Genomic DNA, 16,039 nt, shown 5'->3' with positions numbered 1-16,039 from the left:
CTTGGAAGAACATTGGTGTCAGTGGGGGAGACATTTGCATACACTGTCCAGGGGTCTTTGCTAAGACTTTGATAGGTTATCAGTTTAATCAAATAATTGGGTTATTTGGCAAGCTGCACATACAGTACTTAATGTTCTTTTCAATATAAATGTGGGTAGAATCTCCAAGGAGCAGGCTTAAGGTAGATCTTAGGTAATGTTGCTTGTAGGATAGATGTTATTAACACTGTTTGTGTGATGTGTAAAAAGTATGTGAGTGGGTATGCACATGACATTTTATTGGCCCTTTAAAAAGGCAAAGGTTCCCCTTGCACATATGTGTTAGTCGTTCCCGACTCTAGGGGGCGATGCTCCTCTCTGTTTGAAAGCCGAAGAGCCAGCGCTGTCTGAAGACGTCTCCGTGGTCATGTGGCCAGCATGACTATGTGGCGAAGGCGCACGGAACGCTGTTCCCTTCCCACCAACATTGGTTCCTATATTTCTACTTGCACTTTTACATGCTTTCAAACTGCTAGGTTGGCAGAAGCCGGGACAAGTAACGGGAGCTCACTCCATAACGCGGCGCTAGGGATTTAAACCGCTGAGCTGCAGACCTTTCTGATTGACAAGCTCAGCATCATAGCCACTAAGCCACTGCTCAGTGCTGCTTGTAGGATAGATGTTCTTAACAATGTTTGTATGGTGTGTAAAAAGTATGTGAGTGGAAATGCACATGATGTTTCCTTGGCTCTTTACTAGAGTGTAATTTCTTGTTGTTGCTTATTCTGGGAGTTTAAGTCCGCAAGCAGTCGTCGTCGTCGTCCTCCTCCTCCTCCTCCTCCTCCTCCTCCTCCTCCTCTTCCTCTTCTGCCATATCCATTATCAGACATTGGCGAATATGTTGGCAATCCTGTATACAAGTCTTAAAGTTGCCAATATTGAACACAACGCAGTGGCGCTTTATGGTCTTATGCAAAATTTAGGACCCATATTTTGTCCAAAGCCAAAAAGAATAATAATATTTTTGGCTTTGGCAGACATGCTGCTCAGATGAGAAATCTCTTTCCTTTAATTGCCAAGAAGATCCCCCCCCCCAAAAAAAACCATACACCAACAAAATTGTTAACAAAATGGGAAAATGGGATCACTTCATTTTTCAGCTGAATCTGGCTACTATCATCGTCTTTGCTTGGGAAAAGAACACATTTTAGTCCTCAACTTATGACTATATCTGGTCTGATGCGGACCAGAACGTCTGCTGCTCAGCAAGGCAGTCATTAAGTGAGTCACACTCAATTTTATGACCTATGATGCCATGGCTGTTCAGTGAATCACCACTGTGGTTAGAGAATCTGCTTCCTCCATTGACTTTGCTTGTTGGAAACCCGCTGGGAAGATCATACATGCTTGATCATGTGATCCCAGGATGCTGCAACCTTCATAAATCCATGCTGGTTGCCAAGCGCTCAAATTTTGATCTTATGACTGCGGGGATGCTCCTACAGTCATAAGTGCGAGGACCAGTCGTAAGTCACTTTTTTCAGGGCTTTTGTAGCTTTGAACAGGTTGGCTACTTTTAAGAATAAAAGTAACTTTTTTGATACACTCAAGAAAGGAACATTTTGCATCCATTACGTAGTGGGCAATTGACCAGTGGAACAGCTTGCCTCCAGAAATCATGGGCTCTCCATCACTGTAGGTTTTTAAGAAGAAACTAGACAGCGACTTATCTGAAATAGTATAGGTTCTCCTGCTTGAGCAGAGCGCTAGACTAGAAGACCTCCAAGGTCCCTTCCTGCTCATTCTATTCCTATTCGTACTCCTACTCCTACTCCCAAATCCATTCCATTCTCTTCTTCCCCACATTCTGGTGGAACCGTGCCTTCAAAAATGGGGTGTAACTACTACAGCATGCAATTGCTGAGGTTTCAGTAGTTAATTATATACCAAATTGCATTTCCTTAGAGTATCTAATTAGTAATGCCTCATTTTTTGGATGTAGGGCAACTTTACGTAGGATAAGCACAAAAGAAGAGCTACAAATGAACAGACCAAGAGCAAAAAAAAGGGATAAACTGAGATAATTTGGAGAAATGTTTCATTATTGAGGACTCTCACAATCTCCAGTCCAAAATTTTAAAACTTTCAGATCAATGATAAAAACAATACACAATATGTCAAGTTTTGATTGAAATGTAAAGGGGCAGTTTCCCACCCCCCCTATATTTATCTGGATTTATTAGTTCTCCCAAATTAAACCAGGCATGCTTGTGTTAGGCATTCCCAAATTCCACAGGGCAAACTTAATTGACTTAAAACCATTTGCCATCAATATGGCTTAGACCCTCTTTATTAACAAAAAAGGCAGAAATAAGGTCACACTAACTGGAGAAAGCAAAAAGGGAGGAAATAGATGTTGACGTCTCACAGGGATATTGCTCCTTGTTCCTTGCCAAGATGCCATGAAAAGAAAGGCTGAATGGAAAAGACGGTTTCAGCCTAGATCAGCCTAAACTTGGCAACTTTAAGATTTTTGGACTTCAATTCCCAGAATTCCTCAGTCCTATCGCAACTGGTGTCATGATATGTTGGAAGACTGGAGCCAGAGACACTCCCTAGAGCAGGGGTGTCAAACCCAATTGCATCGCGGGCCGTATGGTGACATATCGGGTCATATTGGGATGTTTTTTGACTTTGCAGAGGGCATGGCCTGTGTGGGCTGCATCCAGCCCACGAGTCGCAAAGTTTGACAGGCCTGCCTTAGAGAACAGCTGGATAAGAGACAGCAAAGTCTGTAGCTGCACACTGGATGGAGCAAGAAGCTTAAGAGGATCTCACCCTAAGTTCTCAGACTGTAAAGCTGATGGCGGAGGAACTGTACTTTCAGACTTGAAAGATTGTGTTAGTGTAGCTTTACAATAAAGTAGAATTAGTTTATCTGGCTGCATTTCCTGTCGGGTCTGCCTAGTAAAGTTGACAATAACTTCCCTTCCCCTCTCCTCCCCTTCCCTCCTCTCCTTTCCCTTTCCCTCCTCTTCCTTTCCCCTTCTCTTTCCTTCCCTTTCCTCTCCTCCCTCGTCCCCTCTCCTCTCTTTTTCCCTTCTTTTCCTTCCTTTTCTCTGCCATCTTTATTCCCTTTGCTTTGTGCTATTTTCTTGTTTTTAAATGTTTTCAACAATTTGTAAACCGTTCAGAATTGTTGGGAGTCAGGCCAGTAGTGGGATTCAATTTTTTTTACTTCCGGTTCTGTGGGCGTGGCTTGGTTGGCATGGCACGGCTTGGTGGGCGTGGCAGGGGAAAGATACTGTAAAATTCCCATTTCCTCCAATCAGCTGGGACTCGGCAGGCAGAGAATAGAGGGGGGCGGAGCCAGTCAGAAGTGGTATTTACCAGTTCTCTGAACTACTCAAAATTTCCACTACTGGTTCTCCAGAACTAGTCAGAACCTGCTGAATACCGCCTCTGAGTCAGGCAGATTATTTCAGGCAGGTGATTCTATACACAACAATATGAAATCATAGCTGTGGGTCTTTAGGTGGTGTTGATACACATCAACTTCCTCCCAAGAACCCAGAATATTCTATTCTCCCGTGTCCATTTCTTACCAGGAAGTTACACTTTGTACCTCTGCATTTCCTTCATCCGGTTCTTTTGATATTTTCACCCTGTCAGTTAATTGGCTTAATCTTTCCTAGAGCACAAATGTCATCACAATCCACTCCTTTTTATCATTATGACACGATTACATCTTTGTTCAACAAATGTATATAAATCACTTTTGGACTCTGTACTGTTTTAACTGATAAAAACTTGTGTAAAATAAGTTATCTTTGCCTTACAGTTGCATATCTGATGTTTAAACTCCCCCCCCCCCCAATAACACTGGTTTGGAATCAGCTTCCTGTTCCAATATTCATTAATTTGAGAACAGCTGCTTTAAACCTAAAGTGGATTTTTTTTGCTGTTTTTCAGGGATGACAACTTTTTCTCTCTCTTTCGTTTTAAGTTATCTTCTACTCTTGTGCAACGATCCAAACTGAAACTGGCCTTTTCAGTTTAAATCAAATAAGATGCAGTGATGTAATTATCTCAAGAGACAAGAAAACCACCAGGAAACCCTGCGGTAAAGATTCCTACAAAACTAATTTTAAATTCCTCCATTATATCAGGCTCCCAAAACTAAGAAGACCCACTGTGATTCTTCCCAGCTGATTTCTTTACTGTTCCTCACCCATAGACAGAGAGTCCTGCCAAACTAAAGCATTCTACCATTCCATAAAGCAAATACTCCGGGAACTATTAGGGAAGAGCTGTCTCCCCCCTTCATTCGCTCACGAGAACCATCTGACCCGAGTTGTCTCTTACTCCTCTGAAATGTACCCCCTCCCCTCCTGGGAATCCAGACTACATTCCACCACAGTTATCACTGGAAAGCTTTAACACTGAACGCGCACTACAGATCTTTAAAAACAACAACCCTTAAGTCTGTATTTCTTGTTTAAGGCCGTATCACATGCACATCAAAGGGCTACAATGAAAGGACAACATCCCCAGTGACTGTTTTGCTGTTCTTTTGTGTCCCCATGAAGGGAAACGGAAAGTATTTTTCTAACATTTCAGTTTCAGTGAACGATAGCAAAACTTCAAAATGCTACTAGTTCAGATCAAGGTGCTATGTAGTCTGTTCCTATGAAGGCTAAACAAGAGGCCCTTTATTTGGTATTAATAATCATTTGGCTTTCATTTTTTTATGTTCTGATGTTTTGGATGCTTATATTTATTATCTCTTCATTTGTAAATGCTGGATGCTGAGATAACTTTTGCAAACCCTATATCAATACTGAATATTATTTAAAGTTAGTTCTCAACTTACAAGAATCCATTTACTGACCATTCAAAGTTACGGTGGCACTAAAAAAGTGCCGTTTCACACAGTTTCGACCTTCATAGCATCCCCATGAACACACGATCAAAATGCAGATGTTTTGAAGGTACTTCAGATACTTGTGATTGTTGCTGTGACCCAAGGTCAAGGGATCACCTTTTGCGACCTTCGGACAAGCCAAATCAATGGGGAAGCCAGATTCACTTAAGAACCGTGTGACTAACTTGACAACTGCAATGATTCCCTTAACAATGGTGGCCAGAAAGGTCGTAAAAAGAGGCAAAATTTGCTTAACAAATTGGGCTCAATTGTGGTTGTAAGTCAAGGACTACCTGTATAGAGAAGAAGAAAGGTGCAATTGTAATATCAAGAACTGCATGAACCGGAAGGTGAGTGCCACAGGTGGGCACTACAGAGCCTGGATGGGCACTATGGACAGGCACTACAGAAGTGTGGATGTGTGGTATGGAGTACTGGCAGGCACAGGAGCATGGGTGGGCAGGTACTATGGAGTACAGGCAGGCATAGTAGCATGGGTGGTCCGACAGAGCATGGTCAAGTGTGATGTTGCAGAAGCAGAGTATATACTATGGAGCAGGGGTCAAACCTGAGAGACCGCCTGCTGCCAATTACCTCCCAAAGACCCGTTAGATCACACAGGGTCGGCCTCCTCCGGGTTCCGTCCACCAGCCAATGCCACCTGGCTACCACCCGGGGGAGGGCCTTCTCTGTAGCAGCTCCAGCCCTTTGGAACGAACTCCCCACGGAGATTCGGACCCTCACCTCTCTCCAGGCCTTCCGGAAAGCTGTCAAAACCTGGCTGTGCCGGCAGGCCTGGGGTTGACGAGTTCCCCTCCCCTCTCGACTTGTATGGCTGTGTGATTCTTGTGTATTTTTAATTACGTGTATTGTGTTTTATGTCCCCTTCCCCCTTTTGAGTTGTTCGCCGCCCTGAGTCCCTCCCGGAGAAGGGCGGCATACAAATAAACTAAATCTAAATCTAATCTAATCTAAACCATTTGGATCTCAGGGACCACTAAATTCATAATTTTAAATTCTGCAGACCACTAATACGATTTTTTTTTTAAAAAAAAAGATAAATAGCATTTAGTGCAATATAAAAAAATGCAAATAATTTTTCTGCAAACCATCAAAATTCTCTCACGGACCACCAAGGGGTCTCCGTGGTCATGTGGCCGGCATGACTAAATGCCGAAGGCGCACTGAACGCTGTTACCTTCCCACCAAAGGTGGTCCCTATTTTTCTAATTGCATTTTTATGTGCTTTCGAACTGCTCGGTTGGCAGAAGTTGGGACAAATAACGGGAGCTCACTCCATTATGCAGCACTAGGGATTCGAACTGCCGGAACTGCTGACCTTTCAGATCGACAAGCTCAGTGTCTTAGTCACTGAGCCACCATGTCCCTTTAGGGATTAAATAATAATTTCAGGAGCAGAAGAACAAACCAGTTGTCCAAAAAAATTTTTAAAAAAATTCTTGGAAGAAAAAGGTGAGAGTAGAGGACAAATTATATTTGTGACTCGGATAGCGCTATGGCAGCCACACCAAATCACAAGGACCCTGAAATACCAAGAGCATCTTTTCATGTCTGAGCGCACAAGCCGTCAATCTCCGCTGTAAAAAAAAATGGCACACAGTAGGTGGTACTGCTTCGTTAAGGAATTCTGCTGACAGTCGGAAGTGATGGAAGGCCACAGGGCAGACTCCCTCTGAAGCAAATTGGCTCAGATCTTGCTTCTGAAACGACTGCCCTGGTGATTACACTGAAGGTATCACTCTTACAAGCTGTCAAGTTTAAACTAGTAAATTCTCTCTATTATTTTGACAGATTACCATAAATATTACATAAAGGTCTTCCATTACTTTGAGAATGGAGGGTGAAATATGTTAAACAACTCCCCAAATTAATAGAGGAAGGAGGGAATCTCCTAGTAAGAGCTGCTAAACTTTATCCTGAAAAGTTTACTGTAGGAAAAAGATGAATTCTGTATTTTTTGGAGTATAAGACGCACCGGAGTATAAGACGCCCCAAGGTTTTGAAGAGGCAAATTAAAAAAAAGTTTTTGCACTCTGCAGACCTCCCAAAAATGGTCCAGTTTTTTTTCCCCCAAAAAATGGCAGCCATAGTCTTTAGGAGGCTTGTAGAGTGCAAAATCTTTTTTTTTTTTTTTTTTTGCAAAAATGAGCAAAAATGGCCTGTTTTTTTTGTGAAAACAGGTCCATTTTTTGTCACAAAAAGGGCATGTATAGCATTTAGGAAGCTTATAGAGTGGTCCTGGGGGCTGGGGGGGCATAATTGAGCAAAAATTGACCCATTTTTTACTCATTTCTGTCCTCCCCAGCCCCCAGAGCACTCTGAAAACATTTTAAAGGCTATGTATGGCAATTTTGGTGAAGGGGCGGGGTTTCAAGAAGCAAAAAATGCTAAATTCAATGTATAAGACGCACCCAGATTTTCAGCCTCTTTTTTGAGGCAAAAAGGTGCGTCTTATACTCCGAAAAATACAGTAATAGCTTTCTATTCAGTGGTGCAGGAGGAATTTCTCATGAAATGCCTACAGGTAGTCCTTGACTTACAAGCCACAATGGAGCCCCAAATTTCTGTTGCTGAGAGACAGATAAGCAAGTTTTGCCCCATTTTATGACCTTTCTTGCCACAGTTGTTAATTGAATCTTGCAGTTGAATCTGTCAGTGTGTATGAGAGTTCATGACTGGCAGAGACATGTTATTAAGGTCAGCCAATGAACAGGCATAGCAACTAAGTCAGCCAAGGAGGGCTGTTTGGAAACTGAAACAGTATTTGTTGGAGACAGCTAGGAGTCTGGGCATGGCTTAGCTCTGTAGCTCTGAGTCTGTACTGCGCTCTAAACTGGTCTGTTGCTCGGAACTGAAACTGAAATTGTTCTCTCCTCTGCCTGTGCTTGCTTGTATTTGCTACCACGATGGAAAACCTGCTATTGTATATAAAAAGAAGTTAACGATTCCTGCTGGATCAGTTACCTCTGTGTGCTTTCTGGATTTGATTGCTGCAACAAACTCTGTCAGAATCTGCAGTTGTTAAGTTAGGAACATGGCTGTTAAATGTATTGGACTGGCCCATTGACTTTGCTTGTCAGAAGATTGCAAAAGTTGATCACACGACACTGGAACATTAAATCTGGCATAACTACTGTAATTTTTGGAATATGAGATGTAACGGAGTATAAGATGCACCAATATTTTGAAGAGGTAATTTTTAAAAAAAGTGTTTGCACTCTGCAGGCCTCCCAAACCCTCTGCATACCTTTTTTTGTGTGTGCAAAAAACAGGGCTTGCAGAGGCTTTGGGAGGCTTGTAGAGTGGTCCTGGGGGCGGCGGGGGGCAGAGACAAGCAAAAAACAGTCCATTTTTCACTCGTTTTTGCCCCCCGAAGCCCCCAGTGGCACTTTGCAGGCTTCCCAAACCGTCTGGCCATCCATTTTTGAGAAAAATGAGATGCGTGGGGGCGGGGTTTCAGGAGGCCAAAAATGCTGTATTCACTATATAAGACACACCCAGATTTTCACCCTTTTGGGGGGGGGAAGGTGCGTCTTATACTCCGAAAAATATGGTATATGTCAGTGGCCACATGTCAGAATTTTGATCATGTGACCATGGAGATGCTCCAACACTCATAAGCGTGAAAAATGGTCAAGAGTCGCTTTATTTCAGGGCCTTTGTAAATTTGAACAGTCAGTACATTAACTGCTGTGGGTCAAGGCCGGCCTGTAATAAGCTAACCTAAACTCTCTATATCCTACTTGGTACAATGTTATCTAGACTTCCCTATTGCAGGTATCAAAGAAAGAAACCCTTCTCTACTCTGTCTGGAGATGTCTGGTGGACCATGCCTGGAGGACTTTCAACGCATATGAATCGGGCCTTTCAGTTTTTACAATTTCTGAGCCAAGAGCCGTATTTTAACTGAGGGGTATGCTGAAGGCCTCCTGCCAAAAACTAGCAACAAGAACAAATTGTAAATTGGAATTAATTTACGCATTCTGAGTGTACATCAGTGTATGGTGCGTGCCTCATGGTGGGTGACATGCTAGCACTGTGAGGGCGAGCCTATGCCATGCGTGCCAGAGGTGGCGCGCAGAGCCTTCTCTGTGGGCACGCACGCCACCGCTGGCTGCTCCTCATAATGCCAGCCAGCTGGTCTTCACAACCTGAAAACGGCCCCAATAAAGGCTGTTTTCCAGGCTGTTTGGGGGGCTTTTTATGGCTGTTTTCAGGCTGTTTTGGGGCCACTTTCCAGGCCTGAAAAATGGTCTGAAAATGGCCCAAAAAATGCCCCAAAAGCAAGCATGCGCACACCAGCCAGCTGGTCTTCAGGCTTCCGGCACTGCAGCATGCCCCAATGCATGTGCATTCCAGTTTGGGCACTTGGTGTCGAAAAGGTTGCCCTCACTGAGTTAGCAAATCAGATGAGTTCGTAAAATCTAGGGACAGATGGAGACCAGCTTCCTTTGAAAAGGAGAGAGACAAACAGCCAATACATAAGGCAGGGGTGGGTAACTATGGGTCCTTCACGACCTGTGGACTTCAATTCCCAGAATTCCTCAGCCAGCCCTGGCTCAGGAATTCTGGGAGTTGAAGTCCACAGGTCATACAGGAGCTATAGTTGCCCACCTCTGAAATACGTCATGAACAAAGGAGAGGCACAAAAGGACTTGAATATTATTTTGATTCGTTGCTTGTTTTAGCGATCCTAGCTTGCACTGAACAGCATCAGTGCGACTACATTTCCGGCCATTCCTTGCCAAACTCTTTCCATTATGACCAGGGTGCCATGTCCCATGGTCACATGACTGAAATTTGTGGCATTTTCTGCTGCTTTTCAGCAAAAAAAAAACACGTTATTTGAGAGAGTGAGTTACGACTTATGACTGTGTGATTCCCTTAACAACTGCCATTAAAAAAAATCATTGAACGATTGGATATGGCTAGGTGATGCCTCGAATTACGACTGAAATTCTAGTCCCAGTTAAGGGTTTAAGTTGAGGAATACCTGTACCTTTTTCATCTTCATCTCAGATATACTTTTGGGATGTGTAAAGTTGCACAAGCCCTCAAATTTACTTTTTGTAAATGAAAACAGTGAGATGCAAACACACTCAATCACACAATCTCTCCATCATTGCTTTTCCCAAAGGAAGCACAGCAAAATTTTCAGATAATTTAAAATAGATTGAAACATTGATGTAGAACGTGTTTATATTGAGGAAGCTGAATTTGCTGACTGGTTAATCTACGCTTCAGATTCTCTCTCGTGTTTGACCTGTGGTCAGGGTATTATATCTATATCACAATACAGAGGCCAAGATTTATCTCTAAAATAGACCCCTCTGCTCCAAATGTGATTTTATATGCCAGCGAAGAAGGATGATACTTATTTTGGGAAAGAATCAATGCTATGAAAAAAATGATATCTTTAAAATTACACTGACCAGCACACTGAGACACTACTTGAGATTGAGATTTGTTTTATTTATATGCCGCCCTATTCCCAGCGGGACTTAACGGTTGCAAAGGAATTGTGTCATATTGCAGAAAATTCAGGCCCCATTCCTGAATATACGCCAAGTTCACCATAATATTGTATGTTGTTTTCTATGTTCAATAAGCAACCCCATTTAAAGGGAGAAAAATGGCCTACAAACTGAGGACATACTACTAAACCCCAAAAAGTAAACTAACCACATAATAGAGTAGAGTAGAGTAGAGTAGAGTAGAATAGAATAGAATAGAATAACAGAGTTGGAAGGGACCTTGGAGGTCTTCTAGTCCAACCCCCTGCTTAGGCAGGAAACCCTACACCACTACAAAATGGTTTAGGGTTGCATGCAAACTATTTTGAATGTTTCTCAATGCATACTTAAACCCTGTAGTTTTTCATGCAGGAGAAAGCAAGATTGGGGGGAGTGGGGGAATTGTCCAGGTTGAGCTTTACATAAAGAAGCAACTAGTTAAGGAGTTCTAAGGTTCTACCACAAAGTTCAAATCTCACAGAGAAAAGTTCAGATTTTTGTTTTTATGCACTCTTAAATATTTCCTTGGTACACCTTAGAGTAGGATCTGCAATCTTGGCAACTTTATGACCTGTGGACTTCAACTCCCAGAATTCCACAGGCAGCCATGCTGGCTGAGGAATTCTGGGAGTCAAAGTCCACAGGTCATAAAGTTGCCAAGGTTGAAGCCCCCTGCTCCAGAGTTGACTTTCTCAGTCTTTGTCTTCTGCATTGTTTCAAAGCACAATTGTTATTTGGGGAGGGGGGGACGGGGGACAGAAATATAGAATTGTTGTGTAGTGAAAGTCACCTGGATGGGTAGCCCGCTGCACTGATACGGATGGTCTCCAACACTCCACAAGCTCTTAGTTGTTGTACTGCTCTCTTTGGATCGAAGCTGTCAAGACACAATTGAGGGCACTCATGAACATGGCTGTACAACACATTCTGATCCCTGTTCATTTATAAGATCTATGAACTCAATTCTAAACTTAAGAATAACCTTCCTAAACTTTAAACACTTCAATAAGCTTTGTACTGAACTCTCAACTTGACTATTTATTTATCAATAATTTGATTATGTTTAGCAAGAGATAAAATACCAAAAAAAAGATGAAAATAGGAGGGAGGGAAAAGGGAAAGGAGTGTAGGGCAAAGGAGAAAAAAGGGAAAAAAACATTTTCGGACACTTTTTAGAACAGTAGACTAAGATAGTAACATCCTCAACTTTTTACTTTTACATACATATATTCTAGCCATTTTTTAATAACAAACTTATCTAATCAGCAAAATCCAAAATTTCATATTTTCCCAATTTCAAGCACAAAATCCAGAAGTGATTTTCAAGTGGAAGCAAAATTGGATGTGTTCTTTTCTTTGACTAAAGCAGGCAATTTACCCACCTCTGCTAGTTCTGTTCAGTTTTCCAGCCATTCAACCATTGTTGGAATTAAAGTATTTCCCCATTTTTGGGCATAAAGCATTGTTACTACTATCAACAATATAGAACAGTAAAGTTCTGGATTTTTTTTCTCTTACATTTTTGCATTTAATGTCTCATTTTTTGCATTTAATATCTTTTGCATTTAATATCTCAATACACTTCATAAAATTATTGATAAATCGATATGCCTTGAAGGTACCAGATTGGGGGAATGCTGCTCAGTTTATTGCTGTGGTTGTTAGTTGTAAAGTCGTATCCGACCCATCGCGACCCCATGGACAACATTCCTCCAGGTCTTTCTGTCCTCTACAATCCTCTGGAGTCCATTCAAGCTCACGCCGACTGCTTCAATGACTCCATCCAAGCCACCTCATTCTCTGTCGTCCCCTTCTTCTCTTGCCCTCCATCTTTCCCAGCATGAGGCTCTTCTCCAGTAAGTCCTTCCTTCTCATTAGGTGGCCAAAGTATTTGGGTTTCCTCTTCAGGATCCGGCCTTCTAAAGAGCAGTCAGGGTTGATCTCCTCCAGGACTGGCCGGTTTGATAGCCTTGCAGTCCAAGGGACTTGCAGGAGTCTCTCCAGCACCACGGTTCAAAGGCCTCCATTCTTTGGCGCTCATCCTTTCTTATGGTCCAACTTTCACAGCCATCCATTGCAACTGGGAAAACCGTAGCCTTGACTATACACACTCCTGTTGGCAGGGTGATGTCTCTACTTTTATGCTGTCTAGTATGTTGTCTAGATTTGCCATAGTTTTCCTCCCCAGGAACAAGTGTCCTTTAATTTCTTGGCTGCAGTCCCCATCTGCAGTGATCTTGGGTCAGTTTATCCTGGTGCTTAATTCATGGCTTCTTGATGTAATTTCCCATTTTTACCTCACTTTCCAGAAAAGGCTAATGAGTAACTTTCCCTTCTGATTAGCTTTTGGCTGTTCCTTGAAACATTCCTGAATAGTTTCTTCATCAGATTTGCAATTGTGGTGACATGCAGACAACAACACATAGTTGTCCTTTGTTTCCTGATCAGTGCACACCTGAGGCACAACATGGCAGCGTGACCAACACAATGAATGTTGCTAGTTTCTGGGAAAGACATGCACATATTTTAATGTTGTATTTTATATTTGACATTTTATGTCGTATAGTAGCAAGGGTCTCCAGCCCCTGCTCTGCAGACTGGTACTGATTCGCGGCCTGTTGGAAACTTGGTTGTACAAGTGGCAGGCGAGCACACAAAGCTTCATTTGCATATGCATGGGATGTAGATTGTGTGTGTGAAACCATCTCTCTCCCGCTGACAGTCTGTGGAGCCAGAAAGGTTAGGGACCGCAGTTGTATAGCAGTTCTTATTTTAATTTTGATACTTCTGACATGAATAAACCGACAATCTGTTGTGGCATGCCAGCAACCAAAGGAGCTGGCAGCAGTCAGACAATGAGGAGGTTGGGGAAGAACATGGGCCAGTCCTGGAATCTGGGGAAGGCTCTGATGAGGGCTCTGTGTCGGAGGCAGAGAGGGGGCCAGAGCCATCTGACAGTTATCAGCTGCCTTCGGAGTCAGGCATCAGCGAGGCAGACGAACAGCTGGAGCCTGTTCCCAGTGTGCGTATTTGCAGAGTTGCTAGACGAAGGCAACAGCTAAAGAACAGGGGTCAACTTGGGAGTAAGGCCACAGGTGGACAATGAATGGCCCCTCCCAGAGGAAGTAAAAGAGGAACGAAAGGGGAGTGGAGTTTGCAGGAGACAATTAGTTCGCTTAATTGGTTCATGACTCTCTGAGACTCCTTGCCAAGTTTTGCAGATATCGGCCTGGCAGCTCTCCAAGCCAGATAAGGTCTGTGACTGTAAATCCTCCCTTGAAAGACTTTGTTGGATGTGAACGAGCAGAATTCACAGTCAATTAATAAAAGTTTTTTTTTGTTGGGACCAGGAGTTTGCTTCATGCTCTTGGGAAGCCTCGGTCAGAACACAATCAGATTTGATTTGTGAGGATCAGTTCCTTCTAAAATTTAGAGACACTGCGTATCTAGCTAGTGTCCTTCAAAATGGAAGTCAGTAAGAAGAAAATAAGGTAAATGAAACTTGCCACCCACAGGAGGCGCCAAATTTTCAGGAGTTGATCAGAACTGTAAATGCACAAGAGCAAACATGTAATGCATTATTCCAGATCTATGCATGCGTGTTTATGTGTGTCATCAGTACAATAGCATAAGTAACAATTGAGCAATTTTCCTTTGAGTGTACACCTGTCACTACGCAGCTTCCCAAAGCAACTGAACCTAAGGCGCCTCTTTTGAGATGTTGCTGTCGCTTGAAAAGGAGAGCCGCCTGGCGCTTGGAATACAGCAATTATTTTTTAATATAACTTTATTAAAAGAAACGCAAAAGCAATTCTTCAGGAACATGTTTTACTGGGAGCAAAGGGTATCAGATTTTTCTTTTCCAGCTCAAACCATCGTAAACAGGGACTGGAAAATGTCACTACACGAGACAAGAAAATTGAAATGCTGCCTTCAGAATCTGTGAAGGGCGATCGTGTGGAAGAGGACAAAGATTAATTCCTTATTGCCCTACAGAACAGGATCGGATCAAATGAGATCAAGTCGGCTGAAGGGGGTTGATAATCAAACATTTTGACAATAAAATCAATTGCCTCGAAGGTTCCTTTTTTTCTTTTCTTTTTGATAAGAGCGCTTCAACCAATGTTGAAATTCATCCCGTGTTGAGAATGCTCTCGGTTTCCAGCACAAAACAAGGGATTAATTAAATTGTATTAGGTGGCCTACGTGGTTCTTTCCAGTGTTATGATTTCATTTCCTTTTTCTTGTGAATGAAGGCAAATATACGAGGAAAATGTGGCAGGAACCAATCTCGGTCGGTCTACTGGTTTTAGTGACCAGAGTTTTAGTCTTCCAAGTTTTCGGATTTGTCTCTGGAGCCCATCCGCAAGGAACTTCTTTCTAGCCGAGAGCAAGGGTGGTCTTCAAAAATTTCAACAAGAGGCTCTCTGCCATGTTGCGCAGTGGTTAAATGCAGCACTGCAGGCTACTTCAGCTGACTGCAGTTCTGCAGTTCGGCTGTTCAAATCTCACCGGCTCAGGCTTGACTCAGCCTTGACTCAGCCTTCCATCCTTCCGAGGTGGGTGAAATGAGGACCCGGATTGTTGTTGGGGGCAATATGCTGACTCTGTAAACCGCTTAGAGAGGGCTGAAAGCCCTATGAAGCGGTATATAAGTCTAACTGCTATTGCTACTGCTATTGCTGGGTGAGCATGGCCATGGTGGGCATGGCCTAGTCATCCTCCTGCGCCACAGTGGGGAGGAGGGGCGTTGTCACCTTCTCCAGACTATGGAGGCTTTCCTCAAAGCTCTGGAAGGATGAAAATTGCCTCACCCAAACTCCGGAAGCCCTCTGGAGCTTCCAGGAGGCCCCTCCCCCCTCCCTGAGCCTCCGCGCGGGGCCTGCACTTACCTCGCATCCAAAACAGGTCGTGTGGAGACTCCTGGGAGAGGTTGGGGCAGCCAGGGGTGAGATTTGGAGGTTCTCTGAACCAGCCGTAACATTAGCTACAGGTTCTCCCGAACCTGGGCGAACCTGTAGCAGCCCACCCCTGGCCGAGAGGCTAGCAGAGTGTTAGCCAAACACCTTAATAGCCAGCCATCTCCAATCAACATCTAAAAAGCCACATACAACAAGCACTAATTAAATACCATACATAGAATAGCCCAGAGAAGCACAGAGAAGCTAGAGAGAAGTTCTCTGAGGATGGGCTCCAGCATGAATCCGAAGCCGGGAAGGCGAAACCTCTGGTCCCAGATTATATCCTTTTCCTTGTGTTCTTAGAATGAAAAATAGGGAGTAACGCATCATCCAGGTGCAGAACGTGTATTTAATTTCTTCAATCAAAGAAGATTTTATAGGACATTTAGGACACATTTTTCATTAGACAGCTCCCTATTGTTTCTTCTCTGTTGTGAAGTAAACTTGAGATATTTTCACTCAAATTATAGTTTAAATCTCAAGGAATGAGATTCTTTTGGGAGAGTCATTGAGGCCACGCTGCCAACAGATAAGCCTCCACGTGGCTTCAATGACTCTCCAGAAAGAATGCAAATGACCAGCTGTCTGCAAGGAGTATAAATCCTTCCATTCTGCACCATCCAGTCAGAACTAAAGACGCT

The 16,039-nt window shown here is 43.2% G+C and overlaps 1 protein-coding gene across 2 annotated transcripts in view; it reads right to left on the bottom strand.

The window, feature by feature from the left end:
- Positions 1-16,039, bottom strand: part of LOC116505911 (unconventional myosin-Vb-like) — a 228,911-nt gene that overhangs the window by 100,229 nt on the left and 112,643 nt on the right. For both annotated transcript variants that reach the window (XM_032213404.1, XM_032213405.1), the window contains one exon: positions 11,228-11,314. In XM_032213404.1, the coding sequence (XP_032069295.1) occupies positions 11,228-11,314 (87 nt within the window). The remainder of the gene's footprint in view (positions 1-11,227; positions 11,315-16,039) is intronic.

This window comes from Thamnophis elegans, chromosome 3 (genome assembly GCF_009769535.1).
Source record: "Thamnophis elegans isolate rThaEle1 chromosome 3, rThaEle1.pri, whole genome shotgun sequence".
Lineage (NCBI taxonomy): Eukaryota > Metazoa > Chordata > Lepidosauria > Squamata > Colubridae > Thamnophis > Thamnophis elegans.
Note: the sequence above shows the minus strand (reverse complement) of the source record. Positions and strands in the feature narration are given on the sequence as shown.